Raw genomic sequence first — 27,075 nt, forward strand, 5'->3', positions numbered from 1 at the left:
GAGCAAAGGGATGGGAACAGACGAGCTGGTGGCAGCTGGGATCTTCTCACCCTGACACGTCTGTGCACCCCAGCCAGTCCAGGTCCTCTATAATATATATATCATTCACTTTATCTTTTAAAAAAGGGGAGGGAAAACTGGTTTTCTTTAGGAATTAGTGTCTTGTAAAATCCTCTTCAGCCTTCTCTCTCTAAAACCACTGGTGGGATGGGGTGAGGGGAATTCCTTCACGGAGGAACCCAACACTGAGACAGGAGCAGGGCGTGGAGCAGAGCTGGTCTGAACGGAGAAAATCCAGCAGGGAGAGAGCCAGGGGTCACAGGGAAAGATTCTGGGATTCTTCTCATCAGATGAGAAAAAAGCCGTGGGGTTTGGAGAGAATTGAGGGTATTTTGTAGGGCCCCACCACAACGTCCTGCGAGATGGGGGAGGAATTATTCATTCACATATTAAAAAAAAAAACAAACAAAAAAAAAACAACCAACCAACCAACCAAAAAACCAACCAAACCAACAAAAAAGCAACCAGCACAACCTGCCCCGGGGCTGTGCCAAGCAAACCCAGAGCCGGCTCCCTGCCAAAACCAAGTCCCATCAAGTATCCAGAGTTTGCTGTGGCTGAGCTGGAGGTGAGGGGCGGGAGGGCTCCAGGACACAGCGACATTCCGAGGACGGGCGGCGCCCCTGCCTCTGACAGCACTCGGTTCACAGGGGAGGCCAGGACAGCTCGGGTGGCAAAAAAAAATGCAACAGCCACCCCTGCACACAGAGCCGTGAAACCCAGCAGCTTTCCAGGAGCAGGGAGGGGAGAACAACATCACGGAGGTGGGATTTGCTTTCACTCCTTCCTCAAGTAACAGTCGGTGGCACAGCCCTAAGTGTCACAACCCCTCGGCTTTCCTTGAGCAGGGTTTATTCTTTTTTTTTTTTTTTTTTTTTTTTTTTTTTTTTTTTTTTAATTTTCCGTGTCGTTTTGTGTCTTTTTTTTTTCTCTCTCTCTTCTTTCTCTTGAAATGGAAATGGCGACAGGATGTGAGTGTCAGGGGGTGGGAGGGGTCGGTGTCAGAAGGGGCCGGCGGCGCTGGCGGCGGAGCTGGTGTCGGGCAGCCCGTTCTCCTGCGTGTCCTGGGCAGAGGTGCTCGCCTGCCGCTGCGCCAGCGCCGAGCTCGAGTGTTTGCACTTGGGTGAACCGCACTGACAGCTGAAGAATTTGCCTTTGATGTCCCAGAACCGGTCCCCGTAGTCGAAGCTGCAAGAGAGAGAGAGAGAGAGACAGGAGGGGTCAGTGAGCTAAAGAGAACCTGGGGTGGTTTGGGTTGGAGCAGCCTCAAAGATCATCCTGCTCCATGGGCAGGGACAGCTTCCATTAGAGCTGCATCCAGCCTGGCCTCGGACAGCTCCAGGGGCAGCCACAGCTTCTCTGGGCACCCTGTGCCAGGGCCTCTCTGCCCTCATTGTGGAAGACTTCTGTAGCAGCGTGTGGCTACAGTGACCAGGGAGGCCACAACCCGACAGACTTCTTCCTTTATGTAATACAATCCAGCCCTGCCCTCTGGCAGTGGGAGCCATTCCCTGTGTGCTGTCCCTCCATCCCTTGTCCCCAGTCCCTCTCCAGCTCTCCTGGAGCCCCTTCAGCCCCTGAAAGGGCTCTGAGCTCTCCCTGGAGCTTCTCCTCTCCAGGTGAGCACCCCCAGCTGTGCCAGGCTGGCTCCAGCCCTTGGAGCATCTCTGGAGCCTCCTCTGGATCTCAGCAGCAGCTCCAGCTCCTCCCTGTGCTGGGGCAGCTCTGCAGGTGGGGTGTCACCTGGGCACAGGGGCACAATCCCCCCTGCCCTGCTGCCCACGCTGGGCTCAGGGCTATGAGCGGACACGGCCAGGTCGATCCTGGAGCTTTGCAAACTTCAGGGGGATCCCAAACCCCTGGAGCACAGGGATGGAGTGAGGCAGCTGGGGAGCAGCAGAGCTCGGTGTCCCAGCAGGGGCAGGGGGGGCACGTACCCGATCTCCTCTCCAGCCTCTATGTGCCGGGTGCTGAAGAAGGCGATGCGGGGGAAGCGCAGGTCCTGGTGGGACATGAACACCCGCACGGGGATGAGGTTGGGCTCGCACAGGTGGTTGATGAAGCGGCTGATGTTGCCATAGAAACGGGCGTCGATGCAGTAAACCTCTCCATCCTGGGGAGAAACGGGGCAGGGCTCGTCAGGGCACGCTGGGCAGGGGTTTATTGGCTTAAATAAACGAGCAGGCTCGGCATTAATGCTGCACAGAGCTCCAGGAGCAGCCAGGCAGGGCACTCGTGTGGGTTTGAATGGACTGGAAACACACACACAGTCTTTTATATGCAATTTATACTCAACAGTACCCTGAAACCAGAGTTTACTGCACAGCACTCTGACCCCATACACCCCAAGAGCTGGTTTTTAACACCCTGGCACACCAGTTCTCCCAGTCCAAGCACCAGTTTGGCACAATGGGATTGATGTTCAGTGCAGACACCTTACGGGTAGCAGCCCCTGGACAGGGGAACAGGCATCTGCTCTGTTCTCTAATTGAACATGACAGCTTGGAAACACAAAGCCAGAGCCTTGAGAAAACACAGGGTTGTGCAGATAAGAGTGAAAGTGAGAACACAAAAATTCCCTTTCCAGAGAGCCCAGAGAGCTGTAATATTTTGTTTTCCTTGAAAATAAAAGAACCCCCCTCAGGGCTTTTTATTCCAGCAGAGAATGACTGTGCAAAGCAGAGGCTTTAATTACAGAAGCTAATTTCAGTTGCAAAGAGGCCAAAAGCAAAAGGATCCATTAGTGGTGCTCCAAGTCCCTTTTGGACAAGCACCTCGGATCGTTAATGGATGAGCTGTGCCACGTCACACTGGGGGTGCAGGAGCCCAGGAAAACATCCCCAGAACTGGGGGAGGCATCACCCCAGCAGGCCTGGAGCACACCCAGTGCCACCAGCTCTGATTTCATCAATCAGAGATTTCACTCCCTCAGCTTCATCCACAGAAATGCCATGGTGGGGCAGGATGACACATCCACATCCACAGCAGGAGCTGGGACACTCCAGGATCACCTCACACGGGGCTGTGAGCAACAGCTCAAGGGACAGGGACAACAGAAAACAAAACCCAGACAAGAGAAATGACAGCGCAGGTAACAGAAATGACAATAAGAGAAATGACAGCGCAGGTAACAGAAATGACAATCCAGATAAGAGAAATGACAGCGCAGGTAACAGAAATGACAATCCAGATAACAGCAATGACAGCCCAAGCGCTCTCACCACAGCACAAATCCGTTCCAGCCCTTTGATTCACACCAGGACCTCGAGGCCCCCCAGGGCTGGGATTCACACCCTTGCAATGCCCCATCACTCTGGAGGACACAAAACCTGCTGCCTCTGCCCTGCCCTTCTCTGCCCAGCCCGATGGGCAGCTTTAGCCACCCCCCAATGATTTGGTGCCTGCTTTTCTCCAGATGTTCCACCTTGGTGTCCCTTCCTGCATTCCTGAAGGATTCCCAGGAGCCAGCACAGAGGTTCTCCCTCAGGGGTAAGCAAGGGGCAGGGCAGGGCCTGCTGGGCTCTTAAACCAGGCTAAAGTCCTTTTCAACTTCTTAATTACAGTCTGACTCCCTGTGTGCACACCAGACTCATTATTTATTTTTTCTCAGCTTCTGAAATGTGTGTTGCTTTAAAGAAATGAGGAAAAAAAGTAAAGCAAAGCTTCTTTGTCACAAGCTGATGACAGAAACAAGGCACAGTGTGTTTTACAGCCTTCCTTGGAAGCCACCCCACCCCTGTGAGTCCCCAGCTCACCTTTTCTCACTTCTCATTTCCCAGGGGGAGTCTGAAGTCATGGCCTTGCTTATAACTTTAAGATTGTACTTTGCAAATCAACATTTCTGCCCTGAGAGCCCTCACAGAGCAGTGCAGGGGAACAAACAGCAGCACAAGCCCCTGCCAGGGTGCCTGATGGATCCTTTCTGAGTGAACAGGGTTTGTGCTTGTTTTTTTTTCATCTTTCAGCTCATCATCACTTCATGAAGAACTCACAGAGCTGCCAATCACACAGGTGCCAGGCTGGGAGTACCAAAACCTGGACAATTGAGCTCAGGAGGCTCCAAGGGGTTTGACAGAAGAGCATCTTGCTCAAAAGTGGTGTGGGCAGCACACATTGGTTCTGCTGCCCTTTTAACCAGCCCTAACCCTCACCTCAACCACCCTTCCCCTAAAGCACAGCAATTTTGCTCTCTGCAGGATTTCACTGCACATCAAGATGGAGACAATGATTCTCTGGGCTCTTTTGAGGAGTCAGCACCTGGGGTTTGTGTGGTGGGACCCTGCAGACACAGTACCTTGTTGTCCAGGTCGAAGAGGTAGGAGTCCTCCTCACGGACATCGGCCTCGGAGTCAGAGATCAGCTCCCCAACGTACCTGTGGGCACAGGGACAGGCAGGAATGAGAGCACAGGCTCAAACCCCTCCTTTTGGGAGAGAGAAACACCCCAAACAGCAGCCCAGCCACAGATGGGCAAGCACAGCACAGTGCTGGCCAGCTCCAAGTCACCCAACTCTGTTAACTTCCAGCAGGGAAAATCTGGCTCCAAACTCCACCTCTGCAGAGCAACACTTAAATAACATTAAAAATTCCATTCATTATATTAAAACCACTTTAATATAAAAATAAATATATTTTTTCCTGAGGACTAAGTTTCCTTTTGCAAATCTCTCTGTTGGCCAAGATCCACACATGAATCCTGAAGTCTCCTGAAGTTCCTGGTCAGACTCAGGCTGTCCCACAACCTCTGCAGTGCTCGTGCTGCTCACACCCCAAAACAAAACATTTCTGTCTGCCCCTCATGTATTTGCCAGGATATTTTGAGCAATTACAGGCTACACAACTTCAAAAGTTTTGGTTTAAAAATCTAACCTAACTTGGCAGGACCCCTGGATCCCTCCTCAATCCCTCCTGAACCAGAATAAATGTGAGCTGTGGTCCCAGCTACAGCCACCCTGCTGCAAAACCAGGTGACAGGCAGGTCCTCCAAGGAGATTGAAGCAGGACCTGGGCTTGCTGAGAAGGACCACACAGTCAGAGAGGTCTGGGTTTGATGCAAACCCCCTTGTTGCAGGAGTCCCCACAGCACTGGTGTTCCCACCTCTGTGTCCCCATGTCCATTTTAAACAGCTTTGGACTGTCAAGGTTCAACATTTCCTGCCCTGAGCTGCTTCAGTCAAAGTAAGAGACACAGAGAGGAGGGACTGAGGGAGGGTGTGAGGAAGAGGCAGCAGCACAGCAGCTTTTCAAGTGTCCAAGGTCAGAGTTTGGAGCAATCTGGGGTAGTGGAAGTGTCCCTGCCCATGACAGAAATGGCATTGAGGTCCCTCCCAACCACCCCAGTCTGTGTTTCTGTGATTTTGGTGTGTGTTTCCAGCCTGCAATGAAACAAGGATTATTTCAAGCAAAGGATTCATCACATGAATAAATATTCTTTGCAGCATCAACAGAACTTCCATGGCCATGCTCTCACAGCATTCCTGCAGGCCTCAGGCACATTCCAAGTGTTAAACAAGTGCCTCCAATCCCCCAGGGCTCAAGGCAGCATTCAACTCCCAGGCTGGGGAGGAGGAGAGCCAGGAAACATGAACCTGGAGAGGATCCCTGAGCTCTGTGACCAGGGATTTCTGGCTGTAGTTCCCAACTGGGAGCCTCCTGTTTGCCCTCACTGCTCCACTACTGGCACTCACCCACTCCTCGGAGGCCTGAAGCATAAAAAGCTGGCCAGAGAGGGAGAGAAATTGCTGTGGAAAGGCCCAGCAGGCAGCAGCAGCTGAGAACAGCTGAATAATTCTGCTCAGAGAGGCCCTGTGCCCAGGGACAGCCAGTGCAGGTTTATAATTCCATGAAATAAAACACCACAACCAAATTAAAGATGGTTGGTTTAATGCTCCTTTAAAGCCCATTCCTGTAACTCATTTCCTTTCCAGGGCTGTTCAAAGATATTAACAGGTCCCTGATTTTCCAGGCCCTAAGTTAGGGAAGGATGTGCCAGGGGTGCATGTTCCTCCCAAAAACCCCAAAAACCAGCAGGAGCCCCTTCATTTAAGAACTCATGTGGCCAAGGCAGAGTCTTTCTCCCCAGCGGATGTTCAGCACACTGATGGCAAATATCTCCATCCCAGAGCTTCCCAGGGCCTCTCATCACTGCTCTAACAGCCTGGGCTCGAGTGAGCTTGGAACAGGTGATCTTGGGGGTCTTTTCCAACATCAATGATTCTGTGATCAGAGGGGTCTCCATGCAAAAACCAAGAGCAATGAGCAGTCCCTAGCACAGGCTCCAGGGTTTTCCACAGGATGTGGGAGACAGGAGGCCTGGCTGGAGCTTCTCTGCCTGGAGGTGTGGCTGAAACACCTGGCTTGATGCAGCTGGAACCTTCCTAAAGCACCACTGGAACAGAAAGCAAATATTCAAACCCCATAAATGGATGCAAAAGGAACAGACCAGATCCTCTGGTTTCTGCATCCCACTAACTCCCAGCCTCTCCAACAAAAGGCAGCAGCAGCTGTGCTGTTTCCAGAAGGAGCAGCTCCACCACCTACCAACCAAGCATGAACAGAACAGATCCAACCCAACCCACAGCAGCAGCAGCAGCACAGGGTGAGCAACAACAGCTTCTGAACAGCAGCAGATTCCAAGGCCAGGGAGAAAGCTGCCCATGAGCAGAGCCCTGAGGGGCTGCAGAGCCTGCAGGCTCCATGGAGCCCTGTGGGACAGGAGGGTGACACTGCCACACCTCCCCTTGATCCCTTGGTGCCTTGTGCAGGCTGCCCTAGAACACAGACTGGACAGAGCTAAAGAATAAAGCAGGGATTTATTCAAAGCCTCCATGGATCCACCTTGGGCAGCACAAGAGCCCAGCCAGGGCTGCACCCAAGATGAACCAAAATGGCCCCAAAATGCACGGCCGGGCACAGGGTCTGTCACTGGGATCAGTTCTGCTCCATTTGCATCTTGCAGTTCATTGTCCCATTCCAGCTTTAGCCCCTGCAGTCCCACCCTGCTTGTTTTTCTCTCTCCAGCCCACGGGGTTTGTGCTCCTGGGCTGAGATTTGGGTCATTTGTCCTTGGTGCCCAGCTGGAGCAGGAATTGTTTTGTCTCCCTGCTCTGTGCACAGAGCTCACCATCCCCTGATATGAAGCCCAGACCCACACACTAAAGCAGCACAGAATGTGAAACATAGAAAAGTTAAACCTGAGGCATCACCCTCACCAAGCTGCTGCTCCCAGGGCTGTGCAGAAGGGACAGGAGGCAGTCACAGAATCATCAAGGTTGGGAGAGTCCAGTCATGGACCCACCACCAGCACCATCAGCCCAGACCACATCCCCAGCTGCCACACCCAGATGCCTTTTGAACACTTCCAGAGGTGCTGACTCCAACACCTCCCTGGGCGACTCATTCCAATGCCTGACCACTCCTTCAGCAAAAAGCCATTTCCATAGCTCTGATCTGAAGCTCCCCTGGTGCAACTTGAGGCCATTTTTCCTTTCACTGATTCCCTGGGATCAGAGCCTGACCCCCACCCTGGCTGTCCCCTCCTGGCAGGAGCTGTGCAGAGCCACAAGGGCCCCCTGAGCCTCCTTTGCTCCAGGCTGAGCCCCTTCCCCACTCCCTCAGCCTCTCCTGGTGCCTGTGAAGAGTTCCAGGATAAAGGTCACACCAATAAAGGTCACACCAATAAAGGTCACACCAATAAAGGTCACACCAGTACAGTGATCCTTCCAAAGCTGAGCAATAACCACTGGACAGAGCAACTGCCCACCCAGGGCTCTAATGCAGATGTTTAACACAAAATGCTCTTCCAGAGGAGCTGCTCCTGGGATCTGCTGTGTCCTGGCAGCCCTGAGCACTGCCAGCACTGGGGCTGCTTTGCAGAGAGGAGGAAAAGCAGGAACCAGGTCTATGGGATGCTCATAGAGAATCACAGGAAGGACTCATGGAGCCAAGGGCTTGGATTTGGTGAGTGAGAAAATGAGTGTGTGCCACAGGAGGAATGTGCATGGGCACGACATTAATTAGCTCAGCTGTTCAGTAAGCAGCTCATTTAGCTAATGAAGATAGTACCCAGCAGTGGAACAGTGCCAGCAGCTCCTGGCAAGGCTGGGGGCAGTCAGGCTGTGGGATCTGCACCCCATCAGCCCCAGTGCTCTGCAATGTGTGTGTTCATCACCCCCCTTCCCTGGGCTGTCCCCTCGCTCCTGCTCCTCCTGTGTGCTGCCATTCCAGCAGGGTTTGCTGAAGTCTCTGCCTTTTGTCCTTGCAGCAGTTTCCTCACAGGCTCTGGCCTGTTCTGGGCACTGCACCACGACCCTGGGACTTTTGGTATTTATGGACAGCCCTGCACAAGGACAGGCCTGAGACACCCCACAAACAGCAGCTTTTGGCTTTATCTCTAAAAAAATATCTTAGCAGCTGGTAGCTCCTGACACAGAAGAAATACTTGGCCAATTCACTGCAGAATTATCTTTTCCTTTATTTTTTCTTTTAAATACTGCAATAATCTTCCTCAATCCCTCACCTAATTCCATAACACATCAATAACTACTTCTAAAAACAACCAGCAACTATTTCCACAATGGACATGAGCCTTATTTAGAAGATCCTCAGTCACTGTAGCATTGCAATGAAGAAAACACTTTCTAAACTATAAACTATAAAGTGGTGTATGTACTTTATTAATAAAGTACATATACCACTTGAAAGCCTCAAGCTGTGGGGTCTGATGACAGGTTTTCCACTTGACATAAATCTGAACATTTCTGTGCCTAAGTACTTTATTGAGTCAGGGCCAAAACATGCGCTTAACCCCAAGTGCTTCCTTGTTTTGCTGAATCAGACTAAAGCCAGAGCTGTGACACTGGAAAACCTCTGGAGAAGTCAGGATTGAAGCAGAGAAAATTGTTCCCCACTGCCCTGGCCTGCAGTGCCCCATATCTGTGGCAAACACAGGAGGTGAGCACATCTTGCCGCACAACCCAAATGTGTTTTTCCCCCATAATTTGTGTTTCAAAGGGGGAAGAGCTGAGCACAGAACCCAGCAAGACACAGGGAAGTAGAGAAAGCTCCACACTATGAGAAGAAGGACAGACAGAGCAGGGAATGGAGTCAGGAAACCTCTGGCTGAGGGCAGGCAGCTGGGCTCAATGCCAGCTTGATCTGCATGAAAACCTCTCCCTGAAGGGGAGCAAACCATGTGTGCCCTGGGGAACTGCTGGGCTGATGGAAGCTGCACAACTCACTCCTGGATTTGGGAACTGCTGGGGTTTTTGGGATGGTGAAAGCTGCACAACTCACACAGCGCTGCATTTGGGAAGCGCTGCATTGCTTGACTGGTGAAAGCTGCACAACTTACTCCTGGATTTGGGAGTGGATGATGGAAGCTGCACAAGTCACTCAGTGCTGGATTGGGCAGTGCTGGGGTTTTGGGGCTAGTGAAAGCTGCACAACTCACTCAGTGTTGGTTTTAGGAAGTGCTGGGGTTTTGGGATGGTGAAAGCTGCACAACTTACTCCTGGATTTGGGAATGGATGATGGAAGCTGCACAAGTCACTCAGTGCTGGGTTGGGCAGTGCTGGGGTTTTGGGGATGCTGAAAGTTGCACAACTTACTCCTGGATTTGGGAATGGATGGGATTTGCTAGGCTGCATAACTCAGTGCTGGATTTGGGAACAGCTGGGGCTGCTGGGCTGGTGAAAGCTGCACAACTCACTCAGTGCTGGATTTGGGAAGCGCTGGGGTTTTGGGATGGTGAAAGCTGCACAGCTTACTCCTAGATTTGGGAATGGATGGGATTTGCTGGGTTGATGGAAGCTGCACAACTCACTCAGTGGTGGATTTGGGCAGGGCTGGGGGTTTGGGGATGGTGAAAGCTGCACAACTCACTCGCACACGAAGGTTCCCAGAGGAATGTCCTGCATCGTCCGCACTCCCCAGCCCATCTTTTGTGTCCGGTAAAGCTGCAACCGAGTCCTGGAAAAGAGGAAAGGAGGAAATGAAGCCACACTGACGGCAGCACTCCATGGAAAGGATGAATTTTCATGGAGAGATGAGCAAAAAGCCAGCACCTTCCATCAGCACACACTCCCAGAGGATTTTAATATTCACCCTCCCGTTCTCACCCTGCAGGGAAGCTCCACTCCCACAGCTCCCAGCTGTGGGCAGATGCTGGCATGGAAACAGCCCAGGGACAAGGGACTGGTGCCAGTCAGCCCCCTCTGCCTGCCCAGGTGCACACCAAGGGGCTGGGGAAGAGGGGACAGGGCTGGATGCTCCGTGTGATGATGATTTACAGAGGATATCAGAACCCCACCAGCAGCATTTCCTTCCCCTCCATGCAGCCCTGGGGGATGCAGGGAAGGTGGAAGCGGATTTACAGCAGTGGGGTGGTGCTGAGGGGGAAGGCAGGGATCTCCCAGGGACTAAAGAACACCTTGAGCTAAGTGCTCTGACCCCTCTGCCCTCTGCCAAAGCCAGGGCATTCAGCAATTCCATCACATCCAGCTGCCTGGCTGAAAGACAAGAAAGAAAAGCTGCAACTTGAGACTTCTTGGTGTAATAGCTGCTCTGTGGAATTTTACTGATGGGGTTTATAGGCAGAGAAACAATCCTGTAAGTCATTTTGCCTCCTGCTCAGCCAGAACCTGAGTTAAGTGCAGGATGAACAGTCTCCAGGGCTAGGAAAAGCTTGCTCTATCCCTGAGGGAACTAAAACCCACTCTCAGTAATGCTGTTATCGGAATTAAGTGAAATCTGATGCTCACCTTAACTTCCCCCTGTTGCTTTTCCCAGTACTTCTCTTCCCCCCATCCACTCCCTCCTGCACTGTCAGCTCAAACCAGGGGATGTGAACTTCAGCCTGTCTGCCCACAGCTGCCCCAGGACAAACCATGACCTCAGGGGAGTGATTGCTCTCACAGAAGCAGGGCCTAACATTGGCTTTGGGGCTTGGGGAAGCTCCCCCAGCTTTTGGCTTGTCCATCAGAGCAGAGCAGAGCAGAGCCAGATCTGGGCACTGATGGCAGCAGGGCCGTGGCTCTGAGCTGAGCCTGCCAGCTGAGCTGGGCCAGGCTGCCAGCTGGATACGTGTGCTCTGCCAGGCAGAGCTAATTTGGAGCCAATCTGATAAAGGAAGCACTGAAAACAGAGCAGCAGCACCCCTGGGTCAGCTGCAGCCCCAAGGCCGGAGCCTTCCCCACTGCCTCTCCAGGGACTGTGAGCTCTGCCCAGCACCTGACCCTCCTTCCCAGCAGAGCTGCTCTCCCTGGCTTGTGCTGGGTTCCCAACCCTTCCCATCTTTCAGAAAAAACACTTCAGCAAGGCAAAAAAAATGCAAAAGCAACAGCTCTAGCTGTACAGCTCCTGAAGAAACACCCACGGAGGCACCGGAGCTTGGCAGGGAAAACCAGAGAGAGGTAAAGTTCTGAGGAAACACATCGAGTTCCTTCCTTGCTTATTTTTAACAGTGCAAAATGTCATTGAAACTACAAAGCTTGCAAAAAGAGTGTTCTCAGCACTACAAAGAAATTCTAAAAAGTTGGGGTTTTTTTGCAGTGGGATGCCTTTGAACTTAGTGCAGTGGCAAACTCCTCCATAGCAGAGGTCCACACCAAAACCTTGACATTTTTAGCCAGGCACCAAAATCCCAGCAGTCTAACCTGGAGCAGAGAGGCCAGCAGGCATTCAGGTATCCAATTCATGGGGAATCATGCCAAGAACTTGTAAATTTTAAGCAGCCAAGTCTGGGCATGCTGGCCTGTATTTCTAATCTAGACTGCTGGCTTACAAGATCTTCTGAATTCAGACTCTGCAGCTCTGTTGCTGTCATGTCCTTCTCAGCTCTCCTGCTGAGACACCACACTTGGGCTGTGCATGCAAACCCACAAGCCATTTCTGTGTTTTATGGTCAGCTGATGAAAGAACACTGCAGTTCCCACCTGATGGTGCCAAGAGCAGGGTGCAAACATTAACTGAGATGTTAATTGAGCTCATCAACCCACTGCTGCTCCACTCCCACTGGCGGCACGCAGGATTCCACTTCCATCCCACCAGCCCCAGCTTCCCTGCTGGGTTTTGTGGGATTATGGGTGAGCTGAGAGCCACAAGGCTGATGGGTTTGGGGCTGGTCCTGCCCAGAGCAGCTGTGTTTGCCCCTCCTGCCCACCTGAGGCCGTTCTGCACCACCCGGTTCCTGCAGGTTCTCCAGCACGAGCACGCGTGGTTGCACTCGAAGATCAGGGGGGGCTCAGCCATGTTGAACTCAGGCAGGAGTCGGCCATCCTGAAGGAGAGAACCATCCCAGACTGGGTTATTTGTCCCCAAAACCACAGGCAGAGATTCCCCCCAGGGTAAAAACAGGCCAGAGAACCCCGTGGTGAAGCTGCACCCCAACCTCCCCAAAGCCAGCGTCAGAGCTCAGGTTCTGCAGTGGTTTTGCTCTACCCTGACAGCAGCACAGTCACCACTGTCACCCACAGCTGACAAACAGTCAGAGAATTTAGATTTTTGCTGCCTGCTATCACCCTACACAGCATTAAAAAAAAACCCTCCCAGTGCTGTGCAGAAAACTGGTGTGCATCATCATCATTATTGCCATTTGCTGTGCTGGAGGGGAGAAATGGATGCTTAGTCTGCCTCTGGAATAAAGCCTGAACTTGCAGAGTCCAAGGCCAGTACACCCAAGTTCTGTGAATCACACTACATTCCCAAATAACACTCTCAAAAAAACCTACAATTCAATTATTTACCAACATTCAGGATTAAGGAAGTGATGGATGTAATTTATCATATTTAACAAATTTGGCTTTTAAGGCTTGAGAGGTGTAATCACCTATTAATGTGTAAATAAAATGGCTACAAAGCCAAGAAAGATGCCAACACTCCCCCTGGGAGAAACCTGCAGAGATTCACAGAACTTCTGATCTTTGTAGCACCTGCCCAAAGATGAATCTCAAAACCTCCCTGGAGGGTTGAAGCGTTTACCCAAAACAAACCTGACTTCTGGCAATGTGGCAGTGAAAACACCTTTACTCTGCCTTCATCCAGAAGAATCACAATAAATAAAAGCAGACTTTAAAAAATTCTCTTTCTACTCCCCTCCCTTTGTTTACATCTTAGAGTACTTTCCACGTTGCTCTGAACTGGAAGGTGATTTCACACTTGGATTGTTAAATGCTCCCTATCACATGGGTGTAATGAATGGCTCAGTTGGCACGAGAGGAACACAATAAATAACACAAGGAAAGCTGCCCTGAGCAGGCAGTTTGGATTATCACATGTCTCAGAGCTGAGACTGTAACTTGAGGCATTTTAAGTCAAGAAGAAAGGAGTTGGAATTACAGAAGCAGAAATGGTTTGGGGTGGAAGGGGCCTCAAAGCCCAACTCATCCCAACCCCTTCCACGGGCATGGACATCTCCCACTAGACCAGGGTTGCTCCAAGCCCTGTCCAACCTGGCTTTGAGTTGTGCAAGGAACTGAATTAAGCACAATTCATCTCCCAGGCCCTGGTGTGAGCCAGGAGGGGCTGTGTGTCCTCACCTTGTCGTACCAGCAGCGCATGCTGAGCTGGCCACACATGCAGTTACTGGAGGAGCAGTCGTCTATACAGACACAATACTGCAAGAGAAGCAAAGGGTTAATTCCACACCACTCACACCACTGAGGCTGCAACTGGTGGCTGGGTCAGGAAACCACATCTCCTCCTCTTGCTGCAGCTCCTCACCAGAGGGATCACCAGCTTCACCAGGGGCAGTTCCACTCCACTGTTTATTTCTGTGTGCAATGAGCACCAAAGGACTCTGCCTTGCAAAGAAGGATCTCATTCTGAGCCAGCCTCGCTGCCCAGGAGAGGATGTTCCCCTGTTGTAACCCTCCCCATGCCCTGTGAGCTGTTCTCCACACCTGAGGACAAGGAAAGCTCCAAGGAGGGACCAGAGCTGGGAGATGATGCAGCTGTGCTGTCTCAGTCCTCCCCTGCTGCTTCCCCAGCAGCCCCAAGCCAGCACAGCCCTGCCACCAGGCTGCTGCACAACAGGGACTGGCCCTGGGAAGGTCACTTCAGCCACCTCAGAGCTGTGCCCAGCGAGGTCTCACCCTCACCTGAACCTCCCCATCTCTGCTTTCCCACCCAGCCCTTCCAAGGCTGCAGCACCACAGCCAAGACCTCAGCCTGGCTGCTGCAGTCCCTGGGAAGGCAGCATGGGGAAGGTCTCCCAACAAATCCCTGACTCTGCAGCCTCAGAAGAGAGGACAAGGATAAATGGGAGCCACATCAGCCAGCACCAGATGGTCAATGCTACAGCTGAACACAGAGCTCAGCTTAAACCTCAAAACTGAAGAAAATCAAAATCCCATCTCCTACAACAAAATCCTATCTCCTAAAGCTCCAATGCTACAGCTGAACACAGAGCTCAGCTTAAACCTCAAAACCGAAGAAAATCAAAATCCCATCTCCTACAACAAGAGCTGCAGGTGAGGCACTCAGCCTTAGCTGGAATTTGATGGCAATATCAGGACAACATTCCCATGTGGAATGCCAAATCTGTTCTGAGGAGCACTGCAGAGCCCAGAACAGGAACAAAGCAGGATCCCTCACCTGTAAATGAGTGATGTTCCTGTCAATGTCCATCGGGGAGGTGACACAGTTCTGTGACACGTATTTGTAGTTGCTGGGGCAGGGCTCACTGTCCACGGAATTGACACAGGGGATGGGGATCCGCTCGTAGCCCCGGGCAATGTCTCTGTCATGGAGAAAGAACTGTCACAGAGGAAAGTCCCCCAGACAAGGGCCCATTCAAATGCCATCCTGGGGCAGAATCACTGGCCACTCAAAGCCATTCAGACTAGAGCAGAGCTCATGTTTTCCCACCCTGCCTTACAGATGGTTCTTTGTGCTTGTATTTCCATTTGGAGGATGAATTTGCAAACCACTCACTGAATCAGCATGGGCTTAGTTCTTGCTAAGCTCACACTGACCTTCACACCAGCTTAAGAAGGCACACAATTCTTTCTTAAACCAGGCCCCGGCCTTCCCTGTGCAAGGGCTCAATTTCATGACCCACAAGCAAAGCCAGCCCTATTCTCACCTGCTCACCACCTTCTCTATCTGGGCAGGCTTCTCAGAAGATGATTCTTTGAGAGTCTTGTTCATCTGTAGGGCCACCCAGACCTGAGAGTTAAGGCTGGAGCACTGGAGCGGGGTCTCACCCTCCTTGTTCTTTAAAGTGACATCCGAGCCACGGGAAAGAAAGAGACTGCAAAACAGCAAGGAAGGATAAGGATTCCCCAGGAGAAACTAGGCAAGGGAAAACAAGCTGAATCACATCCTCCAGCCAGCCCTTAAGGGACTGTAGTAGTGAATAATCACCTGAGTTTTCTTTATTAAGCATGGTTCAGTGAATCCTTCTGACAGAAGCTCTGGGCACCCATGAGAGCTCTGGGCAAACCATGCCTTGCTTCAGGTACCTTGCTGGTACCAGCCTAACTTCAGACAGGCTTGAAACTCTCTCTGGCAGGGAAAGATATGGGGTGGGAAGAGTAGGCTGGAAATGGAAGAGCTCCACAGGAAACTGGTGGTGGACTTGGCCCTTGTTTATACTCACCAGCTTTTGGTGAGAACATGATGGCTTTATTCAGAGCAGGGATGAAGCAAAGGAACAAAGGTAACAGGGCACCTTTTTACCATGCTAGTGGTGGGGAAAAAAAGCTTTAATCAAGGAAGCCTGACACCTTCCTGCTGGGAAGCCCAGGCTGAGCACAGCCCCTCAGACTCCAAAACACGCCACGTTATCTGAGCAGCTCTGGCAGCAGCTGGTAGCTCATACACCCCATCCCAGGAGAAAAACAAGCCCTCCATCACAATCCTGGGCTGTGTGTAAAGACCAAAGGCATCACAGAGGCTCTCCTGAGGCTGGCAGGCAGCAGCAGGGGGGCAGGGAGGGATGAGCAGGGCACTTACACCACACACTGGTGGCAGTTCAGGGGCAGGGAGGGATGAGCAGGGCACTTACACCACACACTCAGAGCAGTTCATTCAGGGGGCAGGGAGGGATGAGCAGAACACTTACACCACACACTCAGAGGGGTTCATTCAGGGGCAGGGAGGGATGAGCAGGGCACTTACACCACACACTCGTGGCAGTTCAGGGGGCAGGGAGGGATGAGCAGGGCACTTACACCACACACTCAGAGGGGTTCATTCAGGGGCAGGGAGGGATGGGCAGTGCACTTACACCACACACTCGTGGCAGCAGCAGGGGGCAGGGAGGGATGGGCAGTGCACTCACACCACACACTCATGGCAGTTCAGGGGGCAGGGAGGGATGAGCAGGGCACTTACACCACACACTCGTAGCGGTTCTCTCGCGCCGCGATGTGCAGGGGCGAGTCCCCGTGGATGTTCACGGCGTGCAGGTCACACTTTGCTGCCAGCAGGATCTCAGCTATGTCAACACAGCCAGAAAAAGCAGCCCAGTGCAAACAAATGTTTTCCTCCTGGAGGGAAAGAGAACAGAGAGGAGGTTGTTTAAAACTCCGTGGCTTTGGGGGTTCCTTCCTCAGCTCTGCACCTGCAGCGTTCAGCGTGTGGCTGCCATCCCCACCCTGCTCTGGCTGAATGGGGATGCCAGGGTGGACAGGGAAACCTCAGAGCAGCCAAACAGGGAGCTCTCACTCCATCCACCTCTGCGCACCAAGGATGGGGAGGCTGCACACAAGGCAATCCATCACCTTCCCTACACATACACAGACAGCTCGTCAGTCTCCGAGCCACAAACCAATCTAGATCAATCCAGGAAAGAGGTGACAGACATGAACAAACATGCTGGAAAAGGCTGGATGCTGAGTTTCCCCAGCTAGGAAAGCTACTGTGCCTCCTAGGGTTGCAAAATTAAGGAGAAAAAGAGCACAGCACGAAATTGAGGAGAAAAAGAGCACATAGGGTACGTGAAGGTGCCAAAAAGAGAACCAGGAGCCATGGGGTAAGCAATCAATCTGACTCCAGGCATCTCTTAAATACTGTATGTACTCATCTCTCACTAGCAGCACTGGAAATAGCTGAACACTCATCTTTCTGATGGAGATATTTTAAGGGATGATCCTGTTTTCTGTTACACTGCAATTTGCAGCACACGTCGATCCCTTCCCCATGACAGGCTCTAAAGACATTGATGACAACAGTGAAATGATAGTAATGATCACCCAGCTATTCCCCTTTTTTCCTTCTTTTTAAAGCAAAAACAAAGCTGCTGCTGGAGTGTTTGAGCTGTTACTATGTAACTTAAGGTCCTGCCTTAAATAGGGAGCTATTGCCACACATCAGGGAGAGGGAGACACTTTCCTATCCAGCTCCTGCTTCCCTTTACAGTGTCATCTAGAAAAAGCCATACAACCTACAGAAAACATCCATCCTGTGGGCTGCAGCTCAGACAGGTAACAGACCCCTGGACTGGTGCTCTGCCTTGCACTGCTCCTGCCTGAAAAGCAGCACCATCACAAGCAAAGCCTTTCTCCCAAAGCAGGAGATTTCCCAGCATGAGGGACATTTGTCCTGAGCCACATCCAGCAGGACACCCCAGCTGCAGGTCCAGGATAGATGTGACACACACACAGCTGTTAAGAGCACGGTTTTCTTTCAAGTAAATTGTAGACTGAGTTGATTTGATGTTCATCATTAATGTGTGATTTTGAAGCTGTGGTAGATCAAAGAGTCTGTTTTGTTCAGAGTCAGCAAACAGATGTAACAGCCCAAAAAGCTCCCTCTCACCTTGACTTTTGTTTTTAGGAACAGGATTGGATCCAGACCTGCCTGGGAACTGGGAACCATCGAAGTGTGCTGTGTTTGGCTGGGATAGGGTTAATGCTTCTCCCAGTGGCTGGTGCTGAACACAGGGCTGGGGACACAGAGATGTCACCTGCTGAGCAGGGCTGACACAGAGCCTGCTCTGTCCTGTGCTGCCTCACTGGGGAGGAGACCAGGGGACATGGAAAGCTGGGAGGACACAGCAGGACAGTTGACCCTGACCAAAGGGACATTCCAGACCATCTGACATCAGTTCAGGATATAAAGTGGGGAAAGAAGGAGGAAAGGGGATGTTTGGAGCAATGGTTTTTGTCTTCCCAGGTCACTGTTCCATGGGTGGGGCTCTCCTGCAGGTGCTGAACACCTGTCCAACCATGGAAGCAGGGAATGAATTCCCTGCTCTGTTCTGCTTGTGTGCATGCCTTTGGCTTTCCTTGTTAAACTGTATCTCACTAAACTGTCCCTATTAAACTGCCCACGAGTCTTTTTCTACCTTCTACCCTTCTGATTCTCTCCCCACTGGTGGGGGAGTGAGCAAGGGGCTGTGAGGGGCTTGGTGCCTGCCTGGGGTTAAGCCACACAATCACAGAAACACAGAGGGGTTTGCTTTGGTTTGCTTTGCTTTGGAAGAGACCTCAAAGCTCATCCACTGCCACCCCCTGACATGGACAGGGACACCTCCCACTATTCCCAGGTGGCTCCAATCCTTGTCCAACCTGGTCCTGGACACTTCCAGGAACAGGGTGAGACACCACACTTCAACATCCTTAGAGAGTCCAAGAAAAGAATGAGAAACATAGTATAAGGAAAACAGTGCTGATACAATGACTCTCCTGAAGAAGGCTGGGAAAAAGCAGACAGTATCTCTGACAGTATCTCTTTGTATCTTCTCTATTTCCCTGGAAATCCCTGGGAAAGCAGCTGGCACAGCCCCACAGGCGGAGCTGGGGGTCCCACAGAGCTGCCAGGGACTCAAGCACTGAGTGCATCTCACTGGAGCAGGATTTAGAGAGGTGAAGGGCAGCTCCAGCTCTGGACACATCAGAGCTTTGTGCCAGGGATGCCCAGGCATGGCCAGGCTTTGACAGCTGCTGGCAGAGTGCCCAGCCCACCCAGAAACACAAAGAGGAGCTGGTTCCCCTCAGAAGGCACACAGGGTGCCCCAAACCACACCCAGAGTCCCTGGCCTGGGACAAACTTGCAGATGGTAAGTCTGGGCTGAAGGGGATCTGCCTGGTGCAGTGTCCAGAGGGATGGGAACCAGCAAGGCTCAGAGCTGAGGATTCCACACAGCATCCTGACAGAGCAGCTGCAGGGACAGCACATCCCACCAGCTGCCAAACTTCTGCCCAGAACGCAGGAAAACTCTCACCAGACACTTCTCACTCACACTGAGTGGGACTGAGCCCAAAATCTGTCCCCAGGGGTGTGTCTGGGGTTTAAGCAGAGGCTGCAGTTTCTGCAGGAGGTGCCAGGGGAGCCTTACATTGTCACGGATGTTGATGTCCGAGCCCTTGGCCAGCAGCAGCTTCACCAGCTCGATGTGTTTGTACTCCGTGGCCCAGATCATCGGTGTCCAGCCACCATCGTCCTGGGAGGAGACAGCAGGGTGACACACAGCTCTCCCACAGCCTCCTGCTGGCCCCACACAGCCCTGCCCTCCCCCTGCACTGCTGCAGCTCCCGCAGGTGAGCGTGGCACTGCTGGAGTTTGTTCCAGCTCAGCAGGCTGGCACTGCACCTCAGCTTGGCCAAAAGGCACAAGGAGCACCCAGAGTGTTCAAAAGATCTTACAGAAACTCCCTGAGAAGCCTGGAGGACCTGTCCTTGCCCCAGGTTAATTACCTCTGTCCCTACCCCACCTAATTACCTCTGTCTCACCCCACAGCAATGGATAAACCCCAAGGGCAATGGACAAACCCCACAGTGACCAGTGCCAGGCTCAGCCCATCCCACACCATTGTCCATGATCCCCTCACTAGGAAAAGCTCAGGAACACCTTGGAGCAGCAGGATCCACAGCAAATTGAAGGAGAAACTGCAAATCAAGGGGAGCTCCCTGAGGTCAGTGAGGGATCACCCTCCCTGGCAGACTGGAGAGGCACACAATTGTCACCCTGTGGTGACCTGGAGGTGTCCCCCAGCAGCAGGACTGTACCTGAGTGAGCACTCAGGTGCTGAGGGAGTCCCTGAGCTGGGCAAAGCAGCTCCTGCCCCGGGGAAGCCTCACCTGGCAGTTGACATCCATGTTCCCATTGGAGAGCAGGTACTGCACCACGTCATAGTGCCCCTTCTTGGCTGCCAGGTGCAGACACGTGGAGCCCTCAGCATCCTGCACACAAGCACAGAACACACCCTCAGCCATGCTCAGGACAGCAGAGGAGTTCCCCGATGGAAAAAGGAATTCCAGAAGTCTCCACCCCACTGCCAGGAGAGCAGAGAGAAGAAACCAGAGCCCTAAGCAGAGCTGGGGAGCTTTACAGCAAAGAGGTGCCACCCTGCAGAGAAGGAAAGGGCTTTGCAAGGCCTGGGGAAGGCACCAGCCCCAAACCCTGGCAGTGATGCCCCCGTTTTCCAAGAGCTCCTTTCCCACTCTTCTCCATGTGCTGGAGAGCCAAAGGGAAGCAAAAATCCCTCACATAGTGCAAATTTGCACTTTACATCAGAAAAATCGCTGTCTCAAGTTGAAATGCTCCATTTCTCCAGGTTTTTTAGTGGGTTTTGTAAGCCCAAGGTCTTATCCCAGCACCTGGCAGCAGGTCCAGAGCTGTGGTGTCTCTCTCCAGTGAGACCAGGTCCCCAGCCTGCCCACAGCCCTCTGCACAGACTGGAGATAAAAAACAACCCCGAAGGTTGAAAGGGAAGATGCCTTTGGGAGCTGGGAATGCAAGGCCTGGAGGAGATGGACAGGCTGTGAGTCATGATGGAGATGCTCCCACCTCCCACCAAAGATCTCTCTGGCAGCAGCCTGACTTTTATCAGGCATTTATATCCCAAGAGCTTAGCACAGAGCAAGGCCCAGAGAGCAGGAAATCAGGAGGAGGAAATGAAAGACTGAAAAAAACCAAATGACTCCTTCCAGCTAAATCCCTGGGAGCAACGCTGGAGGTGAGAGCTTTGGGATGGAGCTGATGTGATGCAGGCTGAGGGAACAACTCTCTGAGCAAGGAGGGGACATCTCAGGTCAGGGATTGCACCAGGAGGGCTCCTTGGGACACAGAAAGAGTTTCTACACCCCCACATGTGCCTGCTCCAGCTGAATAATTCCACAGCTTTCCCCTTGGATGGGCGAGAACCACGTGCAGCTCCCCAGCCCTGGGAGAGCAGGCAGATTTTATTGTAGAGTTTCTTCAGGTTTTGAGTGGGGCTTTTCCATGCTGGAAACAGGACCAACAGCTTCACCCTGGGGGCTGGGGAGCCCCCACCCAGCTCCCTGCAGTCCCACCTGCCCCAGGCAGGGGCTGGAGCTGCTTCCAAACCAATGCTGCTGCTTTCAAACAGAGCCTGAGCTAATTAAGAAACTAATTAACATCATCAACTAGCCTAGACCTCAGATGTGATCTGAGACTTCTAATTTGCTTTTGCAAGCTCAGAATTTATCTCCTTCCGTTGACCTTCAGAAACACAAACTCCCCATTTTTCTCTTCCACAGGAATGAACCAGGTGAGAGATGTCTGGGCTGCTTCAGGGTACTTGGGACAGTGGCCAGCACAAACCCACAGGTGCCTGTCCTGTCCTTTCCCCCTCCCAAGGATCCATTTAGGGCCTGGATTGGGCAGCACCTGATACCTTGTGCCAACACTGCCTTCCCAAACCCAGCCAAGAGCAGCAGGTTGTGACAATAAGTTTGCATGGGGAGGGTTCCTGTGCTCCAAACAGCATCTGATTTATGGGACTAATAATTGGTCTGTGTATTTTCCAAGATTGCAAAGCATCCAGAGCATGCTAAAGGCAAAGAGACAGCTGCATTATATTGTTTTGGTTTAAATTAAGGGGTAGAGTTTAAAGATGGGGTTCAATTTTGCCACTGCAGCATGAGTGCAAGAATCCACACATGAGTTCTTTGGAAAGGAAAGCTTCCTCTGTCATTTTTCCTGGCTTGGCAAGCACCTAATTACCAGCCTATTTTAAAGCATCACCCCAAAACTCTCATTATTAGAGCCTACAGAGAAGGGAACTCTGAAATCCAACTCCACTGCAGTGGATTTGTGACACTAAAACCTATGAAATCAAACCCCCCTGACATTTGGTGCCACAAATTAAAGGGACAAGTGGCAACACTTGCCCCAAACATCTCATGGCCAGCAGAAAAATGAGATTATGACACCCCCAGCCTCCACTCCAAGTCAAACCAGTCCATTTCTCCTCAGCCTGGGCACTTCCACCCAAAACTTCAAGGAAGAAATGTTGGACAGAGGCTTCCTCAGGAGAAAAAGGCAAGGAACAAACTGCTACCTTGGGATCTACTAGTGCTCCAGCCTTGATCAGGTATTTCACAGTTTCCAGGTGGTTGTTTTCTGCTGCTTCCATCAGGGGGGTCCTCTGGTCCTCAGAGCAGGTGTCAATGTTAGCACCAGCCTGTTGGGAGGCAGGGCAAGGACGAGCACAGTTAGCAGGGGAAGGATGTGGGAGTAGAGATTTAATAACAAGATTTTCTCCTGAAATGTAGCCATATTAAGCAAGGGGAAAAAAAGGAATAAAAAAGAAGAAATAGAATGAGGAAAGAAGGCAGTGCAAGTCCACCTGCTCTGGAAACAGCACACACTGCCTGCCCCCTCTCCTGCCTTCCCAGCCACGAAGGAGCTGTAAGGAAGCCAACAGCTGGTTATTAAATAATTCCTGTTATTACCAGATTTTGTACTCCTACTTTCTAGATATTGTTTCTGTAACAATTTGGAAAAGTCAGCCTCCTCCTCCTTCCAGCAGCTTTGTTTTCCCTGGTCTATGACTTAGCCTCCAACAACCAGCTCTTCTCAATGTCACAAGCAGCAGGAACAACTTGCTGATGGCAACAGAGGCAGGAGCTGTAAAAAATATCCTGGGGAGTGGCTAAATATTCCTGTGGAAGTCAATGGCACTTCCACAGAGGTCTCTGAGCATCTGTTCAGCTCAGCCCAGAGTGCCTCCAACAACACCTCACTCCTTCCAAACCACGGCTCTGTCAGGTTATCCTGCCTGCTTTACCCCTTGGGCTGGGCTCAGGAACCACCCAAAACTCAAACCCAAAAGGTCTCAGACACACCACACAGCTCTTGGCAGGTGTGTCTGTGTGAGGCTCAGACCTGTTCACAGCAGCTGACTCAGGCTCACCGGGCACAGGGAGCTGTTTTCAGGTGCCTCCCACTGAATTCCTTTGTTTTGACTCTTTTCCTCAGCCAGAGCTATTTAAACCAGGGCAGAGGAGAAGCATTTCAAGTGGAACAAGCTGGGGCCATTCCCAGCCAAACACTGGGCTGCTGCAGAGGCCAGACCTCAGGGAGAGACAAGATGAAGCACTTTGGATACAAACCAACTCTACTGATAATTAAATTGTTTGTGATATCTCACAAGTTTTCCTCATTCTACTGTCTTCACATGCATAATTTCAGTCAGAGCAGCCAGGGAGGTCCAGTGCTGCCTTCAAACAGTACCTGAAAGCCTCCAATTCCAGGTGCTGAAGTGCACCAGCCCAGCAGGATCATTTCCAAGAGCTCTTTAAGGTTTCCCAATCCCAGAGGGTAAACAAAACACACTTCCAGTCACTCCAGACCAGGTACACCAGTCCAAAAAGAAAATCTATAACTTTTTAAATCCTTCTTTTTCTTCTTCACATTGTTTTGGAGCAGGCTCAACAACATCCCTACAGCTTTGACCATCTTCCCTCAGTTAGAATCCAAATCTCAGCCAACAAACCAAACTTGCATCTTCCCTTCACTCCTTTCCACATGTGAGACATTTATGCTGCAGAGGAAAATCCAGCTGGAGCTCCTCAGGTTTTGACAGAAGGGAAGGCAGGGCCTGGCAGCTCCCAGGCCCTCATCACCCACAGCAACCTTTCTTGGAGATCAAAACCAAGAGCTTGGAGATCTCCTGCAGCGTGGCAGCACATCTGGCAGTGCACCAGGCTGTGCTGGCACATCTGGCAGTGCACCAGGTTGTGCTGGCACATCTGGCAGCTCAGTCAGGCTGTGCTGGCACATCTGGCAGTGCCCAGCTCTGGCTGTGCTTAGGCACAGATCCCCAGCTGCCCCCTGCACCGTATCTTCCCCTGCTCCTTGCCTGGAGAACAGGACAATTCCAGCTGTGCCTTTCCATTACTCTGCCCCACTCCTCCCGCACAGCAAACCCTGGGATTGAGGAGGTTTTTTACAGGAGGGATTTTCCCCTGCTGATTTCCATGTGGGGCAGACCAAGCCCACAGAAATGGTTTGTGCAGAGGGCTGGAAGTGCAGACAGACCTGAATGAGCATGTGGCAGATGTCCACGTGGCCAGACTCGGCAGCAGCATGGAGAGGGGTTCTCTTACTCTGATGCTCCATTTTAAAATTAGGGTCAATCCCATCCACTGCAAAACAGAGCAGAGACACTTTCAAGCACAGTTCAGTGTAGCAGGGGAATCATGTCTCAGCTGAAGGCTGTTAAAGGATGGATTCCCAGCCCATCCTCAGCCCTGCTCACGTCTCACTGCACATCTCACCAGAAAGCTCTCAGGGCAGTCCCCTGCACATTCAATATGCAACAGCCCTCAAACCCAGAGCTTAGAAACACCATGGAATTCAATACCTTTTTAAGGCATTGCTATCTCTCCAAAGGCCTCATCTCAAAACCAACAAACACCACGTAAGGATAAAAAAAAGAAAAAACACTGCTTGGTTTAAAGCAACGCAGAAATTGGGAACAGCAAAGAGTTGGTACCACCTGGGCTCTGTCTCACCATTATTAACTGGGACTAATATTAGTGATCCTTTTTGCACCCCTGCAAATACAGAGCTGCAACATGGATGGAATTTGTCCACACAGGCTCAGGATCTGGCCAGAGATTCTCACAGCTGTGCAGAGACTGACAGATGATGCTGACAGCCAGACAAAGATGTCTGGGCATGATAACATGTTGTGTATGATGAGGCTGCAGTTAAACATCAATGAATAACATTTCTGTGCTATTGAAAACAGGAACAATGGAGCAAACACTTGCTAGACAAAAAAAAAAAGGAACTGATAAAGGGCAAGAACAGAAAGCATCCAAAAATGTACAGCAAAGTACTGGAGTGGAAAGGAAGCATCCTTGTGAAACATTGTGTCCCTCAGAGGGGGAAATTCCTGGGGAATATTGGATGCTAAAAACAAGTTCAGCAGCTCAAAGGCATCTGGTGATAGGCACCTCTGTACCCCAAAACAAAGCCCATGGATTGAAGGCTCTTCCTTTTTGCTTTCTTGCTGATGGGTCTTGGTTTAAACTGACTCCATCCATTCCCTCTCTACTGGATGCAAATATGTATCCCAGGCATGGAGAGGGGGTGGGAAAAACCACATGGAGGCCATTGTGGGGACACAACCAGCTGGTCTGGATAAACCATGCTCAAAGCAGACACCAGTGGGGATCAGTGCCCATTTCCCAGACAGATGAAGCCTTCCCAATGACACATCACCCACAGGAGTCTCTGCTCCCCGGGGCACTGGGGAGATGACGTGGTGCCCTGCTGGGAAGTGGCTGCTGGCACTGCCTGGCAGGAGCTGGGAGTGCTGCCAGCCAGGCCCTGGCCTGGGCAGGAGGCACCTACCCAACATCAGCAGCACCTTCTGCAGCTCCCCTTGCCTGGCAGAGAAGTAGAGCTGCTTCGGGTGGAACCGCAGCTTCTTGGGCCTGCAGGAGAGGGAGAGAGGAGGAGTTAGTGCCCAGGGAAGGACAGGAATGTCACCCCTCACTCACTGCCAGCCCTCACTGCCACCCCTGGGCCTGACCAAGTTCTGGGCTCGTCCCCCAGCGTGGGCAGTAGGGCAGGGGGGGCTCTGCCCCTCTGCCCCCCTGCTCAGGTGAGACCCCAACAGCAGAGCTGCCTCCAAATCTGGGATCCCCAACACAAGGAGGACCTGGAGCTCTGGAGTGAATCCAGAGGAGGTCCCTGAGATGCTCCAAGGGCTGGAGCCTCTCTGCTCTGGAGCCAGGCTGGGAGAGCTGGGGGTGCTCACCCAGAGGAAAGAAGGCTCCAGGGAGAGCTCAGAGCCCCTTGCAGAGCCTGAAGGGGCTCCAGGAGAGCTGCAGAGGGACTGGGGACAAGGGATGGAGGGACAGGACACAGGGAATGGCTTCACACTGAAAGAGAGGAAATTTAGGATTAAATATATTAAATAAATCCTACCCTGTGAGGGTGGGCAGGCCCTGGCACAGGGTGCCCAGAGCAGCTGGGGCTGCCCCTGGATCCCTGGCAGTGCCCAAGGCCAGGCTGGGCAGGGCTGGGAGCACCTGGGACAGTGAGAGGTGTCCCTGCCATGGCAGGGGTGGGGCAGAATAAACTTTAAGGTCAATTCCAACCCAAACCTTTCTATGATTCTCTGATACAGAAAAACAAGTCTCCAGAAGGAAGCTTTAAAACTTCCAGCTCCAGCCCCAGGCAGTCCTGTTCCAGTGAGGGCTGGATCTGTTCAGGGCTGCTCAGCAACAGATTTTGGGTCTCACTACTGTGAACAGGAGCTCCCAGAAGTTACAGCTGCAGCTGAAGAGCCAGTGAAGAACTAAATCCTCCAGAGAAATCAATAAGACATTTAGAGCTGTTACAGTTCTCCCAAATCTGTTGGGGATGACTAATGAGTGAAGTGAACAAAAAAAGCTCTGAGCTGGAACAAAATCCAGAAAAGCTAAATCTCCTTTTCTCTAGGCTAAGCAACTTTGCTGGGAACTGGAGTGACCCAATGGTCTTTTTCTTACTTTTCAGAGTCCAGGGCAATCAGGGCACTTTCCAGAGTTTCTTTCACTGGTCCCTGGGTCAAGCTAGTAGTAGGCTTTGGAAAAACTGAAGACCCAGGGATGTCAAACCCTTCAGCAGCCGAACTTTCTGGCTTGTCTTCCTCTGACAACCTCGTCCCAGTGCCACTGAAGAGGAAAAATGAGAGACAGCCAAAGCACAGCCATTAAAAATACACAACAATGTTTCTCTTATGCCAAAAAAGAAAAGCAAATGCATTTTAAATACAGATAAGTGTAACTGAAATTGAAACCCAAACCAATAAATTTTACAGCTTTTT

At 51.7% G+C, this 27,075-nt stretch overlaps 1 protein-coding gene across 13 annotated transcripts in view; it reads right to left on the reverse strand.

The window, feature by feature from the left end:
• Window positions 1–916: 916 nt before the first annotated feature.
• The window catches only part of EHMT1 (euchromatic histone lysine methyltransferase 1), a 119,353-nt gene continuing 93,194 nt past the window's right edge, over window positions 917–27,075 (reverse strand). For 7 of the 13 annotated variants that reach the window (XM_030961182.1, XM_030961174.1, XM_030961178.1 and 4 more), the window contains exons 14-28: window positions 26,759–26,923; window positions 25,614–25,696; window positions 24,291–24,397; window positions 22,309–22,431; window positions 20,084–20,185; window positions 19,342–19,446; window positions 16,395–16,549; window positions 15,142–15,309; window positions 14,652–14,796; window positions 13,595–13,672; window positions 12,220–12,335; window positions 9,942–10,028; window positions 4,355–4,433; window positions 1,998–2,173; window positions 939–1,248 (exon numbers count right to left, since the gene is read on the reverse strand). In XM_030961182.1, coding sequence (XP_030817042.1) covers window positions 1,062–1,248; window positions 1,998–2,173; window positions 4,355–4,433; window positions 9,942–10,028; window positions 12,220–12,335; window positions 13,595–13,672; window positions 14,652–14,796; window positions 15,142–15,309; window positions 16,395–16,549; window positions 19,342–19,446; window positions 20,084–20,185; window positions 22,309–22,431; window positions 24,291–24,397; window positions 25,614–25,696; window positions 26,759–26,923 — 1,876 coding nt within the window. In that variant the 3' untranslated portion in view covers window positions 939–1,061. Of the gene's footprint in view, window positions 1,249–1,997; window positions 2,174–4,354; window positions 4,434–9,941; window positions 10,029–12,219; window positions 12,336–13,594; window positions 13,673–14,651; window positions 14,797–15,141; window positions 15,310–16,394; window positions 16,550–19,341; window positions 19,447–20,083; window positions 20,186–22,308; window positions 22,432–24,290; window positions 24,398–25,613; window positions 25,697–26,758; window positions 26,924–27,075 lie in introns of all 13 variants that reach the window. The other 6 variants (XM_030961172.1, XM_030961183.1, XM_030961170.1 and 3 more) reach the window with 2 other exon arrangements.

Source organism: Camarhynchus parvulus, chromosome 17 (assembly GCF_901933205.1).
Source record: "Camarhynchus parvulus chromosome 17, STF_HiC, whole genome shotgun sequence".
Lineage (NCBI taxonomy): Eukaryota > Metazoa > Chordata > Aves > Passeriformes > Thraupidae > Camarhynchus > Camarhynchus parvulus.